Here is a 15,829-nt window from a genome sequence, read left to right as displayed (position 1 = left end):
GGTGAGGGGTGGAGCCAGACCCCTCAGCCCGACCTGCACCCTCTGTCATGTTCTGGGACCCCGGCCGCTCTGGGCCTAGGCACAGGACTACAGGCATGGCTCCCAAGGCCCCATTTTATCAAGAGAACAAAGTCGGCGTTAGTTACAGCCCTCACCAAACCCAGTACAGTGCATCTGTGAGTACAACTGCCTCATCCATGTGCCTGCTTCGCCCTACTGAATTACTAACAGCTTGAGGACATAGCTCTGTTTTATCCTGCTTCACCTTCAGTGCCTGGCCTGGTGCCAGGGACCTGAGAGGGTTTGCTGAGTGAGTGAGTGAATAATGAGTAAGTGAATGAATGAGCAAGTAAGTGAATGAGCAAGCAGCTACAGGGTAGGAATTTCTGCCCTGTTGCCATAGCGACATGGCAGAAGTTCCCGCCCTGCTCCCAGCTGCATAGTTCCTGCCCTGCTCCCTGCAGTGGCCCGGCTCCCCTCTCCCGGCTGCTTAGTTCCTGCTCCCAGCGGCCCGGCTCCCCTCTCCCGGCTGCTTAGTTCCTGCTCCCAGCGGCCGGGCTCCCCTCTCCCGGCTGCTTAGTTCCCACCCTGCTCCCGGCAACCCAGGCCCCCAGCCACTCCTTCAGCAGAGGCCAGGGCAGGCGGGAATCTTGGCTTCCTCCATCGAGGGGGCAACCAAGCCTGCTTGCTCCAGCTCCGAGACTGCTGGCCGCCATCTTGGGTTTATTTGCATATAGTCGCTCTGATTGGCTGGTGGGCGTGGCTTGGGGTGTAGCGACGGTATGGTCAATTTGCTTGTTTGTCTTTTATTAGATAGGATAATAATAGGGTTGCCTTTAGTAAAAGTTATTAACTTCTTTTAGGGGTTTTTGTGTACTATAGTATGTCTTCCCATGTCAGGGTTACTGCCTGAATTAGAAAACTAAGTTGACAATGTTAAAAGATAACATACTGAGTAACTGGTTATTAATTATAATAGAAAAATGCAAAACAATGTCCTGGTCAATGAATTTAATCTCAGTTTGAATCATTTAGTCTTAACTTTCAAAGTCCTCTAATGGAGTTACAGATAAGTTTCTATACATAAAACAACTCTTGAAGGCATGTTAATAAACTGGTACAAGTCGAAGCAAAAACAATGAAAATTTTAAGTGGGCAAAGGACATAGAAGATGGGAATAAATATTAAAATAAAACTATACAATATTATTAGTCCTCAAAGAAATGAGTATTAAAACAATAAGAATTTTCAGCCTGACAGGAGTTTAAAGAAAAAGGAAAACATAAAACCCATGTTGTGAGTGGTGATTAAATGGGTACACTCTTAATGCTGTATGAAAAAGTAATATAATGAACATGTATGCACCAACCAGATTTTTCATATCGTAGCATTCTGCCACTTTTGGTTTAGATCCTTTTTCTTTTTTAAGATGTAAAACTTAATACAATTAAAGGCCCCTGCAAGTGTTTTTAAATCTCTGTATGTTTTGTTTGGTTTATATTTTTACATTAAAGGTTTTATATTATCTAAAACTTGATTGACTGCATTCACTAAAATACTCAATATATTATAACTTAAAAATTTATAACTTAATTTTTAAATATAATTTAAACTATTAAACTTGTATTTTTATAAGACAGTTTTATAGTGTCTGCACTTATTTACATTGAGTGGATTCATTTATTAACGGACAGTTCTAATTATTTGCTATTTTCAAAACTTACACACAGTGTATATAATGGTAAGCATAACAGATGTGAGCTCAACCATCATGGAGTTTAAAACCTAGTAGGGGATACAGACTTAAACAGTTACACAAGTAAGTACAGAGTTACAGATCATAATACATGATATGAAGGAAATATAGAGGTGCTAAGTTAAGAGAGTGCTAAGTCCTTTGGATTTTATTTTGGAGAATGAAGGGATACTATTCAAGGACTTTAAGCAAGTGAGTGACATTTAAAGTGAGTGACACTTAAAAAATAATTACTAGCTGCTATGTGGAGAATGTATCATTTAAGAGTAGCCACAGGGATCCCTGCTAGGAAGCAGTTGCAGGAGATTGCATAAGACAAAATGGTATTATGGACTAGGGTACTGGTGCTGGTGGGTGCTTAGATTTAGAGTGTATTTTGAACATAGATCAATGGTGTAAGATTGTAGGTTGGTGTTAAATACCTATGTAATTTTTCTTTGTAAGATATTTTAGGATGCCTGCCCTGTTGTGTATTTCTATTGTAACTATCATTTCAAAGGAAATAAATCATATTTCCTTAGCATAATTTACCAAAAGTGGCATTACCGTGTCAAATGCTATGAGCATTTGTGTGGTTCTTGATAACTACTGGAATTGCTTTCCAAAAGGATTGTGCCTGTTTATTGTATCACTATAAATGTTTAAGTTCTATCTATGATTAGCTTCTGCCAGCATAGTATATTTCATTTAGAAAAGGTTTTGTTTTTAGTACTTACATAAGCATAACAATAGTACTGTAACTGAGAGCGAGAGAAAATATATGGAATAACTTTCTTCCATTTAATATTTTATTATGTTGAGTTAAAGTGACTTTATTTTATCCTAGTTTCCAAAGGATGTTAGTAATCTGTGTACCTGATCTAAGTTTATTTGTATTTGAATGGCTGGACATAATACTAATTAAGAATGTTAGGTTTTGATCCTTTTCTTGCTCTATTCCTAACTAGTTTCTTTTTAGAATCTGTGGCTTTTAAAATTGGTTGGATTTGAATAACCTGTACTTTCTCAGGGTGATGGTTTATATTTTAAGTATAAAAGGAGTAAATAATATGTATTGAGAATACTCCATACTTGTGAAAAGGCATTTTATTAGCATGGAGCAGGATTGGCAAACTTTTCTATAAAGAGCCATATGGGTCTGTCACATAATCTTTGTTTTATTTTTAAATAACCATTTAAAAACGTAAAAACTATTCTTAGTTCATGGGCCAGACAAAAACAGGTGGGCAGGATTTAGCCTGTGAGCGATAGTTTGCTGAACTCTTATTTAGACTCTAGTCTTGGGAAAGACCTTACACTGATGACTAAAGTTTTTTCTACTTCCATATACTTCTTCCTAATGTCTAACCTGAAGTTGGAACAGAATCTTTAGTATTTATATACTGTTTTTGTTGTGCTTGTTTTCCGCTTTGTTTTTAAACCTGTCAGTTCTTTTTTTCAGATCTTTGTTCTTAAGTTTTGCCTTTTAACATCTTTGTTCTTAAGTTTTTAACATCTTTTTACCAAGTGGCACTGCCTTTATAGACCATTTCATCATTAAAAAAGAGAATGGTCATTAACGGTCATGACGTACTTAAAATTAACTTTGGAAATAATGAAGTTTTAACCTTCACCTATTATTTTTAATCAGATTCTACTCATTGTTTTTATGTAGGTTGTAGATTACTTTTTTCAATAACTGAATATGACACAGAATTTAGCTGTTAATTATTTTAGGTTTTAGAAGGGAAAAAGTCATAGGAATGAGATAGATGGGTGAATAGGGCGGGGCTGCTTTCCCAGTCCTTTCGATGAAATATTCATCATGGAAATGTGTTATGAAATACATAAAGAAACTACAAATATGCCACATTAAATACTTTTGAAACACAAAGTATTTGAAAATTCTGTAAATGGGACTTTATTGAGCTACATTTTGGAGGCATTATATATGTGGGCAGATGGTGAGTAATCTCCCAGCCACACCTTAGGTCTAGACTTGGGTGGCTCCAGTCTTTTAATTTTATTGTTGGTAAAACATTTTATATTTAAAGACTAAGGAAACTATCATCTCTAAGGTTAACTTAGGTTAATATTGGTAAGTGAAGAACGTGAGGTGACAGCAACAGGTAAGGAAATCTTTTTGATCTCTAGCCATACCTGGGTAATGAATGGGTTGATTCTAACACACTGTACTTTGCTCTCAATTCCTGCTCTTTATTAAACTTCAAAAACACTGGTTTTTAACATATTATGGGAGTTCTTTCAAGTAGTTAATTAAGGGAGTAGGCGAAAATAATAAAATGTCAACCAAATGTTTGAATTTTTAGTAAAGAGCTTCCTGCTTAGAAAATAAATATCCATCCTTTTTTTCTGACTGGTGAAATAATTTTTATTATAGACAGTATGGAAAATGCAGTTTACTTTAAAAGATAAGCATTAGATCATAGTCTAACATGGTAATCTTTCACACTTTTAAAAATGAAAAGCCACAGAAGGAATACATTTAATAGCATCGAGTACAAAAAAAGATAACAGCCTTTATTAACATTTTTATGTAATACCATAAGTTTTTTTTTTAATATATTTTATTGATTTTTCACAGAGAGGAAGAGAGAGGGATAGAGAGTTAGAAACATTGATGAGAGAGAAACATCGATCAGCTGCCTCCTGCACACCTCCTACTGGGGATGTGCCCCAACCAAGGTACACGCCCTTGGCCGGAATCGAACCTGGGACCTTTCAGTCCGCAGGCCGACACTCTGTCCACTGAGCCAAACCGGTCAGGGCAGTACCATAAGTTTTTAAATATATGTATGGGTACAGCTATACTGATATATACATATATTTTATTGGGATCATGCTACATATGCAGGGTGGGCAAAAGTAGGTTTACAGTTCATATGGAAAATGATACAAAAATAAATAAATAATTCCAGAATAAACTTGCACACTGACAACTTTACACCTACCTTTGCCCATCCCTGAGATATATGTCTGTATTCTACTGTGAACATTTAAAAAATACTTTATCAAAAACATGACCGTTAATGACCATTCTCTTTTTTAATGATGAAATGGTCTATAAAGTAATTCATCAAATAAAGACACTTTAGTGTTAAGCCCTCATGTAGAACAATAAGAAACAGTGCCCTTGGTGTATACTTTATACCTATCGTCAGCCTGCCTCTTATTCCATGACTTCATATTGTACCATTCCATTTTCCTTATTCATTCATTCATTCATTTATTTAGCTTATTTTGGCAGAGAGTGTGTGAAATCCTTTAGGCATGAGTATAAATCAAAAGTCAAAGAAAATCAGATTTTCATTTTAAGATTCTGTTGATGTTACCCACCCCCTTTCCTTACTCAATCTTAGCATTGCCTAGGTTTTTTAAGGTATCCATCTATTCTCCCCCACAGAATTTGCCGATAGAAGTTGTATTCGTTAGAGTTATCATAATATCCACCTGGCTGTGAGATATTGTTCCCAGGATTTCAGAAATGGATAAGGGCATTAAATCCTCAGTGTAGACCATTTTCTTTGTATTCCTTTGACTATAAGTAAAATAGATGCATGACATTTATTTGTAAGTTGATTGATTTTTTTTTCTTGCCATCTAAACCATCCTGAATAACAGAGTTGGTAGAGCTATCCCATTTTTGTAAAAACTATTTATTATAAGAGTTTGGGTCTTTTTATTACTAATATGTGCACTTCCATTGTTGAATCTCTTTGTAACAGCCTTTTAAAAATTGTGGTAATATATATAACATAAGATTTACTATTGCAGCCATTTTTAAGTGTACAATTCAGTGACATGAAGTAAATTCACAGTGTTGGGCAGCCATTAATTCTGTTTTCATTATCCCAAACTAAAACTCTGTATCTGCTGGACAATAACTCTCTTTCCCCAGCCTCAGGTGACCTCTATTCTACTTTTTGTCTCTGTGACTTGACTTATTTTAGGTACCTCATGTAAGTGAAATAATAGTTATTTGTCTTTTTGTGTCTGACTTATTTCACTTAGCCTACTGTTTTAAAGGTTCACCCATGTTGTGTCATGTATCAGAATTTTCATTTTTATGACTAATATTTTATTGTATTTATATATCACATTTTGTTTATCTACTCATCCTATATAATAAAAGCCTAATATGCTAAGTGCCCGGTCATCCGTAACCGGTTGACTGTTAAGACAATCAAAGCGTAATATGCTAATGATATGCTAAGGCTGCTCAACCGCTTGCTATGACATGCACTGAGCACCAGGGGGCAGACACTCCGATATGTAGATTAGCTTGCTGCTGGGGTCTGGCTGATTGGGACTGGGCGAGATGGGGCTGGACATGCCCGGAGCCCTCTCACAGTCCCTCCCCGGCCAGATCGTGCATTGGTGGGGGTCCCTCGGCCTGGCCTGCACCCTCTCGCAATCCAGGACCCCTTTGGGGATGACGGGGAGCCAGTTTCGGCCCAATCCCACAGGCCACTCCCCTCGGGAGGGCACCAGATGCGGGGCTCATGGCTGGCGAGTGCTGCTGTTGCGGTGACGGTGCACAAGCCTCTCCCAATTAGAACTGATTGGACGTGAGCCCGCAGCAGGCGCAGTGGGGCCGGGATGAGCCAAAGCAGCAGATAGGAGCTGCAGGCGGCATTGGACTGCGGGTTTTGACCTGATCCCCACAGGCCACCCCGAGGGACCCCACTCATGCACGAATTTGTGCACCAGGCCTCTGGTCTGTTAATAAACACTTGAGTTGTTTCTACATCTTGGTTATTGTAAATAATGTTGCTGTGATTCCCTGCTGTCAATGCTTTTGGTTATATACCAAGGATTGGAATTACTGGATCATATGGTAATCTTACTATGTTTTACTTTTTGAGGAACTACCAAATTGTTTTCCACAATGGCTGCACCATTTTACTTTCCCACCAGTCGTGGCCAGGGGTCTAGTTTCTTCACATCCTTGCTAACACTTATTATTTTACTTTAAAAAAAATAATAATAGCCATTCTAATGGCTGTGAAGCTGTAACTCATTGTGGTTTTGATATGCATTTCCCTGATGATGTTGAACATATTTCCCTATGCATATTGGTCATTTGTCTATCTTTTTTGGGGGAGAGGTCTGTTCAAGCCATTTGCCCAGTTGTGACAGATTCTTTTTCTTGAGTTGTGTCTAACACTTTTTTAAAAGTAAAAGGTACTGTAATAATCTAGACTGTGTTTCTCCCTTCTCAGGATTCCTACAGGAAACAAGTAGTAATTGATGGAGAAACCTGTCTCTTGGATATTCTCGACACAGCAGGTCAAGAGGAGTACAGTGCAATGAGGGACCAGTACATGAGGACTGGGGAGGGCTTTCTTTGTGTATTTGCCATAAATAATACTAAATCATTTGAAGATATTCACCATTATAGGTGGGTTTAAATTGAACATAGTAAATTGACATTGAGGACGAATTGTATCTTCCATTTATTGAATCTTTGCTAATCACCATACATAAATTATCTAATTTAAATTTTAGAATAATTACGAGGTAGGTAATATCCCTGTTTTATAGATGAAGTTCTTGAGAATTAGATAAATTGAGTAACTTGTTCCAGCTTGCATAGATGGTGGTGCTGGGATTGGAACCTAGGCCTGTTTGACTCTAAAAACTGTGCTTTTAACCACTCTACACCAGGGAAATAAGGCTGTAAGCTAGAGCTATCATAAAAATGAAAACCATCAACAGAAAAATAGGAAAATGTAATTGAGGCAGTGTCACTTAAGTAGCCTTAAAAATAATCAAGTATATTTAGTGTAGAATTTCTTGGAATTGGATATTAGCTATTTAAGAGGAGGAAAACACACCCACAACTTTGAAGTTGTATAAGACAGGTATTAGAACAATTACAGTTTTTAAAGAAACTGATAAATCAGCCTAAAACTGACTTTTTTTTTTTTTAAAGATAATCACTATTAAGTATAGTTTATATTGTTTCTTTGAGGATTTACAGTTTTCATAAAACTACATATTCAGCAAATATCCCATTCATTGGTTATGTTTTAACAGTGAGTTAGCCTAGTTAAGAGGTTTAACATTTCTTACAGCATGCTTTCTCTATAGTCTAGTAATACAGGAAAAGAAATTTGGGTGGTTGGTAATATTTTTGTAGAAAAATTGACGTTTTATTTCATGCTGCATCTTTGAAACTCACTTAAAATTTTGAAGGAATTTAATTTTACCACAAATTTTAGAGTTTATGCACATCTTATTGAAAAAGGAGGACTTTTACGGAATAAACAGGGTAGTACACATAAAAATCTTTCCACTTGTTGCTCTTTTTTGTGAGAAAAATGTGAAAATTAATGTTATAATTCATGGTTTTATAAAAACATTTTTAATTCTATACAAACATTTAACAGCATATAGAATATATGTTTCTAAGATTATAATTTTAAAAATTAGGCATACCTTTTTTGTGGTCTAGAATTTTCAATATTTTCTGTTTTTTCATGTGACCTAACTGCATATATGAACCTATTAGATTGTAGTTTTAGTATATTTCTAGGTATTAGATCTTGTAAGAGACATAGAAGTTCTCTCTTTAAGATGGAGAAAAACAATACTGAAAAGGAGAAACAAAATTTGGTGTGATGGGAACCAGGAATTAAATTAAAAGTCTTCGTTAGGCCATATTTTATAAGAAAAGGTGTGTACCATTTTTGTATTTCTAATACCTGTCATGCAACTTTTTTTTCCTCCCCAGAGAACAAATAAAAAGAGTTAAAGACTCTGAAGATGTACCTATGGTCCTAGTAGGAAATAAATGTGATTTGCCTTCTAGAACAGTAGACACAAAACAGGCTCAGGACTTAGCAAGAAGTTACGGAATTCCTTTTATTGAAACATCAGCAAAGACACGACAGGTAGGTAAAACTGTAATAAATACAAATCTATTCTCTTATCTGTATCAAGTGATTTTAATTAACCATAGTATACTAATATATCTCCTAATAACATCATTTTGGGGGCAGGAAAGCTAAACATAAATAAATGTACATACCTGAGAGCATAACTATTTTATTATTGAGTGTAATTTATCAGTTTTTCCTACTGCGATACTAAAATATGAAGTGAAACTAATTATTTGGAAAATGCTCCTTTAAGGATATGAAAGGGCAGTACTTCTTAATCCAGTCTCCATGCTATTACTTTTGGCTTTGGTTTCTTTCCACATGGAACATTCTCTTCAACTCAGCACATCTTACATTCAAGAAATGTGGGGATTTTTTATTTATTATTATTTTTTTTGCTGTGATGTTTATAAAATGAAAGAACAGGGGAACAAATATTGAGTTCCCTGTTTTGGAAGTGCTTTTAAGAGTCTCATGTCATATGTTTCTAGGTTAAATTTTGTTGTATTTGAAGTATTTTACTTTGGTAGAGTTTTTGTAAGGATATATTTTAGGAGAAAGTTTTCAGTAAAGCAAGAGACTATTTAGAAAATAAATAGAAATTCGCAGTTATTCATTTACTGGGTTGTTCTGACAAACATTAATGCTAGTTTGATCTTTTATTTTTAAAATTACCTATAATTTATTTATTAGTTTATTAATTTTTTTGTTAATCCTCACCCTGAGATATATTTTCCATCGATTTTTAGAAAGGGTGGGAGGGAGGAAGGAGGAGAGGGAGAGGGAGAGGGAGAGGGAGAGAGAAACATCGATGTGAAAATGAGACATGGGTTGGTTGCCTCTTGCACACACCCTGACTGGGGCTGGAATCAAACCTGCAATCCAGATATGTGCCCTTGATCTGGAATCGAACCCATGACCCTCTGGTGCTTGGGCTGATGCTCTAACCACTGACAAACACTGGCCAGGGCCAAAAATTACCTAAATTTTAAAAGTAACTTTTCTCTAGGTAAAATAAAATAATTTCAGTGTATTATTTAACCTACCTGTATGAAATAAAGAGCTTAATATATTAAAAGGTCCTATTTTAAGTCTTTGATTTATAAGTTAAAGAAAGACTTGATATACACTTGATATACAGAACTTCACTTTACTTTAGAGGAATTTATTAAAAACACTTGCAAACCTACTACCATTAACAATTTATTAACAAATATTGAGTTCCCTGTAGTGGTTTGCACTAGTTGTAACTTTTAAAAGATACTTTTTGAACTAGTTAACATTTTAGTTTAAATTTTATAAGGAAAAAAACCTGGGAGACTGCCTAATGTAAAGAATTGCAAATAGAGCAGTGTTTCTCATACTTTAATATGCATAGGAATCAACTGGGGTGTTTATTCAAATCTAGATTCTAATTCCGTGGGTCCAGGTTGGGACCTGTGATTCTGAGTATATCCAGCTGACTCTCAGGTGATGCTAACTTTGGTACCTGCACTGTAGTTGTAGTAGAAAGGCAATAGAAGACAGTAAAAGGAAGTCTTATTATACCCACAATGCTGCCTTCCACTTCTCATTTGATGACCCTAAAATAACTGTCTTCTTTCTTTGTTCTGTGGTTACTATTTCAGAAGTATTAGTTCATTCTTAGAGTTTGATATTAGTGCTTTAATATACCACAGCATTCATAATTAATCAGAAAACTACCTGGTTTCCTTTTAAAATAGATTTTTAGGCTTTATGCTATTTTTGAGGGGGGGCGAAAGGTAAGGAAGTTGTATGTAGTGTTTTTGATATGGAGGTGGATTAACTTAAATTTGCTTTGTAGACATTTATGTGGATCATCTAATGAAAATATAGAGTGATGTAAAGGAATTCTTTACTTCTTATCCTTCTAATGCTCCCCTTATATTTATATACTGTTTTATTGGTATCTTTATATAATTTATGTTGCTAAACTATAACAGATATTTAGTTTCTGATCTTTGTTTTATTACATAGACTTGTTGATTTGCCTTTCAGAAGTTTATTCATCTTCTTCTGTTTAAGTTAATTTGATATTTGCATGCTTTTGGAAGACTTTATAAAGCTCTATTCAGGTACTAATTGTGGAAATTATAAAATGAAATGTAAATCTTATAAATTTTGTATCCATTTTTTTGTGTGAAAATTTGAAGCCCTATTTTCTGCAGAGTATTTTATTTGTTACTTATTTGCTATTATTTGTTATTTCAACAAAATAAATTTGAATATCCTTGTTGTATTTTATCAACAACTACCAATTTTCATGCCCTAGATTTTGGCCTCGAGCAGAAACCTAAAACAAACACCAAAAAGCATTATATTTAAGGTAGTAGGAACAGGACATTCATTTAGAGCTTCTCATACGACAGGGGCTGGCACAGTTTCTCTGTTCAGGGCCAGATAATAAGCATTGTGAGCCACAAGCGGTATCTGTTGCATTTTTTCTCTTATGTAACCCTTTAAAAATGCAAAAATCATTCTTAGCTTTTGGGCAGTACAAAGAAAGAATGTGGCTACATTTGGCCTTCTGGTTGTAGTGTACTGATGCCCAAATTCTTCGGGGAACTGTATTGTTTGGTCATACATTAGAAGTTAGGGCAGACTTTTCAACTTAAAATTACTAATGTTAGCCTGTAAAAATCTGAAGTAAAACATGCATTCTGTGAAAGGGAAGTAGGAAGGGGGAAAACAGGGAAATTTCTCCTAATACTTCTTTAAGATAAGGGTTGCAGAATATATATTTCATCAACTTTAAAATGCCCACTATATGGCTAGGGTATAGTGAATTATATTTCTTTACAGTCATTTTAATCCACATCTGAAAGGCTAAAGGAATGTTTATTTTCTGCTAGTGTGCATTGTGTGTGGTTCCCATGCTCCTACTGTGTAAAGACTGCTACTTGGTTTACATTTATCTGGGCAGTTAGCAGTTGCCAGATTTTCCTGGTTGCTTTGGGCAGTGAATGGCAGTGTGGGCAAAGGCTGTTGAAACCAAAACATTGACACCGTGGTAGTCAGCTGTGTGTTTTCCAGTATGCTACAATCAAAAGTGGGAGGTTCAGTAAAGTGGATGACAGAAGCAGAAGTCTCAGCATATTTGCTACTACTAATTCAGTTTTTTTTTTGTTTGTTTGTGGTTTTGTGGGTGGTTTTTTTTGCTTTCTGGAGGTCTCAATTTGAGCAAAATGTGAAAATTAGCTTTATGAACTTAAAAATGTTCAGTGATCCTGGTTTTTATTGGTAATTTCTGGATACTGAAAATTAGTTGTTTTAAGACCTGCATTAAAGAAAGTTTTTGATCAAGTCATTTTAACAAAACAAACCAAACAAAAAACCTTATGTACCATACTTTTGTTTATTAGTAGTTGAATTTGTGTACATGAGGTCAATATTTTGAACTTTAGCTTTTTATGAGTTAAAAATAGAACAGTTACTGAGCACCTCTGGTACGCCATATTTAGCTTCTTGATTAGTGGTATTACTGCATTTCAGTTTTCAAGGCTGTAGTTTGCAAAGTTTTTTGAGAAATTTGGCAGTGCACAGTTCCTTTTCAGAACACACCTTGTTCCTCCCGTTCCTCTCCCCCTAAGAAGGCTAATATCTTGCATGTGACTGTAATTAGGGTGATAGAATGTTATTTCCTTGAGTTTGCAAGAATTTTTGCAGGTAATAAGCCATTCAAATACTAGCTTAAAATGAAATCTTAGTTGAAAGTATTATAGACCCTAGGATATGGAATGCTGCTATTAACAGTTCTTTAGTATGGAGTACTCTATTGCCTTAGTCTCACAAGTATGTTTTCAGATAGTAGCTGAGCTGAAAATATTGTGAAATATCTTGCCTTTTCAAAAATATTTACATGTATAAACTTGTACACATTTGTTCCTTCATAAATATTCCCATTCTTAATGAACTTAAAAATGTTGAGTGATCCTGGTTTTTATTGGTAATTTCTGGATACTGAAAATTAGTTGTTATAAGACCTCCATTAAAGAAAGTTTAATTATGAAGTGCCAGTTAATGCTTAGCAACTAGCTACAGTTGGGTATTGAATGTTCAGCTATAATTTCTTTAAAAATTACCTGCAAATTTTGGAATGTGAAACCATTGTTCTGTGTCAATGCCAGTGGTTTAAGGTGCATAAAGGATAAATAATAATCACTGGATGTCAGTATGACCTTAAAGCATATAACCAAGAAATAAGAAGTATTTAAATCTGAGAAAATATGGTAAATAACTGATTCCTTAAAATATAATTTAAATTTTCTATTAGTCACATTTAATGAAAAAGTCATTTTGGAATAACTGTTTTTCTGCGTTAATCATTTTAGCAACTGAGGTGCTAATACTGAATATTTTGGTGGTGGGTAGTAATCTCTTCTTTTTAATCATTGGCTTCCAATTCTCTCTCTGCATTGCTGGAAACAAAATTATATATTCTGGTATTGGTGATGGGGATGTGCACACTTGTAGACTCTTTCAAACTGATTTTAGAAATAAGTTACAATCAAACTTTGCTTCTGCTAAATTAGTAGAGGACCAAAACCCTGTTTTTCTCCTCTCATAAAATGTTTGAGTACCTCTACATTGACCTTGTAACTTTTAAAAACAGGAGTAGTAAATCTACATTCTTAACAAATATGAGCTTTTACCTGGTTTGTTTTATTTATATATATGTATATTTTTAAATTCTTGCATTAATTTTCAAATTTAAGAAGTATTTTTATGATTTAAAAATAGAATAGTTACTGAGCAGATTTAAAAAGTATGTGAAAATATATTAAATGCTAGCTCATGCTTTACATTTTACATGCTCTACAAAAGTCATTTTAATGCCTTAAATTATTTATATTATTTAGCAGTGAGAATCTCTAATATATAATTTTTTAAGGACTTAGGAGTAAAAGTAAATCCTCTCCTTGAGAAATAATGGTAAATATAAAATATTAAAAATTTTATATGCAGGTACAAGTGGTAATGTAATTTAAAGTACAACATATTTAATGATTTCAGAAAATTATTGGATATTTTTATTTTGTAGTTAGCTAGTGGTTGATTAAATTGATTCCATTAAAAATAAGGTACACATTTTCTAGGGCTATAGTGATTTTTATATTAGATAGCTGAATAGAAATATAAGTAACTTTTGAGATGTACATTTTAATATATAATCAAAATATTATTTAAATGTCCACTTCTTAACTGAAACTTAATTTTATGAATTTTAAGTTAAAGTTTTACTTTAATGGTAAATTACCAAACTCTACCAAAGCAGTTGATATATTTTTGAGATAAAAATTAATGAATTGAGGTACCTTCTTTTCCTTTATTACAAGCAATGGATATGCAGTGACTTTGGCATAAAGAAATTAAGCCTTACCTGTCAGTTTACTGCAATTAATACTAAAATGGCTGATTCTCTGTGCCTGATTTAATTTAAAACTACAAATCATACATTTGGCATGTATTAGCTTATTTATTTATTTATTTATAAATATATTTTATTGATTTTTTACAGAGAGGAAGGGAGAGGGATAGAGAGTTAGAAACATCAATGAGAGAGAAACATCGATCAGCTGCCTCCTGCACACTCCCCACTGGGGATGTGCCCACAACCAAGGTACATGCCCCCTACCGGAATCGAACCTGGGATCCTTGAGTCCGCAGGCTGATGCTCTATCCACTGAGCCAAACCGGTTAGGGCTGTATTAACTTATTAGGTGTTAAGTCCATTTGGTCACATTTGGTCATAGAAAGACTAATATTACCAGTTTTAAAGAGTTAAAATATTCCAATCTCCATAGTAATTCATTCTCAAAAATTAAAATAAAAAAAACAGTAAGCTTGAAGTTAAATGTGCAATAAAGCAGACCAGCTTTCTTAAACACTTCATTCTTTGAGAAGAATACACATAAGTATTACATCTTTTAAGTTAATTAGCACTACATGTAGATGAATATTTGTGTTTCTCTTTTAGATGTAAGCTTCTGCTTTGATGATATATTTTTCAGGACAAAGCAGCAGTACAGTTAACTAAACACTTTGTCCCACTTGGCTATTGCGTACTTTTCTGGACTGGAAAATATATTGTTGATCTCCATATATAATTGTGTTTGTCGCCATAATTTTCTTCCCATAGCCTTAAGCAGAAGTCCCTTTCTCTTATTTAGAATATTTGAATTAGAATGCTAGAAAGTATAAGGTCAGTATAACTGGATAATGTTCTAAAAATTATTTTTAAGACTTATAAAGATACAGAATGCACTGCTGCTGTTTTTTGTATATCTTAAACAATTCGCAATGTTTAGAATTTAAATAATGTAGTTATCCATCCACAAAAGTCCCAGTTTCAGCTTCACTTGTCCATCCTAGAATTTCAATGGACAGTGTTGTAATTGAAGATAGAACTCAAGATTCCAGTCTCTTGACCTGACTGTATTTTAAGGTGTGTGTGGGGTGGTTTCTTTTTTAAGAAAAACACAAAGGTTAAAATCCTTTTTGTACCACTTTTCTCCTCCCCATCTGGGTTGGAGTGGGAGGGGTGGGGGTCAGTGCTATATAAAACATTTGTTTTCCCTAAGTCAAAGAAATAATTTAAATCTAACTTTAGGTTTTGATTAATTCTGATTTAGTTTAGCAAACTAAAATTATTGCACTAATAACTGTACTTAAGTTTTTCAGAATCTCCCCTAATTGCTAATTTGAATTTTCTAAAAAAAAAAAAATCTAATCACATTACAAAACAAAACTGACTTTAAAAACAAACCAGGATTCAAGCCATATTTTAAAATTGCATCCCCAGTTTTATTCAAGCAATCTGATGTCTGTTTTAAAAAGAAATTTTTAAGAAAAGCTCATAATTTCAAACTTCTTGCACATGGCTGTCCCAATAAATTACTATTACCAATGAAACAGACTTTAAAGAAGTTGTGTTTTACAATGCAGAGAGTGGAGGATGCTTTTTATACATTGGTGAGAGAGATCCGACAATACAGATTGAAAAAAATCAGCAAAGAAGAAAAGACTCCTGGCTGTGTGAAAATTAAAAAATGCATTATAATGTAATCTGGTAAGTTCAGCATATTAATTTTGGCAGAAAGTAGATGTCTTTTAAAAGTAACAAAGGTGCAACCACTTTAGGACTACCTAGTTGTGGGCTTTTAATTTG

At 34.4% G+C, this 15,829-nt stretch overlaps 1 protein-coding gene across 6 annotated transcripts in view; it reads left to right on the top strand.

The window, feature by feature from the left end:
• The window catches only part of KRAS (KRAS proto-oncogene, GTPase), a 44,012-nt gene that overhangs the window by 19,070 nt on the left and 9,113 nt on the right, over positions 1 to 15,829 (top strand). For 4 of the 6 annotated variants that reach the window (XM_059682401.1, XM_059682398.1, XM_059682397.1 and 1 more), the window contains 3 exons: positions 6,979 to 7,157; positions 8,493 to 8,652; positions 15,607 to 15,730. In XM_059682401.1, the coding sequence (XP_059538384.1) occupies positions 6,979 to 7,157; positions 8,493 to 8,652; positions 15,607 to 15,726 (459 nt within the window). In that variant the 3' untranslated portion in view covers positions 15,727 to 15,730. The remainder of the gene's footprint in view (positions 1 to 6,978; positions 7,158 to 8,492; positions 8,653 to 15,606; positions 15,731 to 15,829) is intronic. The other 2 variants (XM_059682402.1, XM_059682399.1) reach the window with 2 other exon arrangements.

This window comes from Myotis daubentonii, chromosome 2 (assembly GCF_963259705.1).
Source record: "Myotis daubentonii chromosome 2, mMyoDau2.1, whole genome shotgun sequence".
Lineage (NCBI taxonomy): Eukaryota > Metazoa > Chordata > Mammalia > Chiroptera > Vespertilionidae > Myotis > Myotis daubentonii.
Note: the sequence above shows the minus strand (reverse complement) of the source record. Positions and strands in the feature narration are given on the sequence as shown.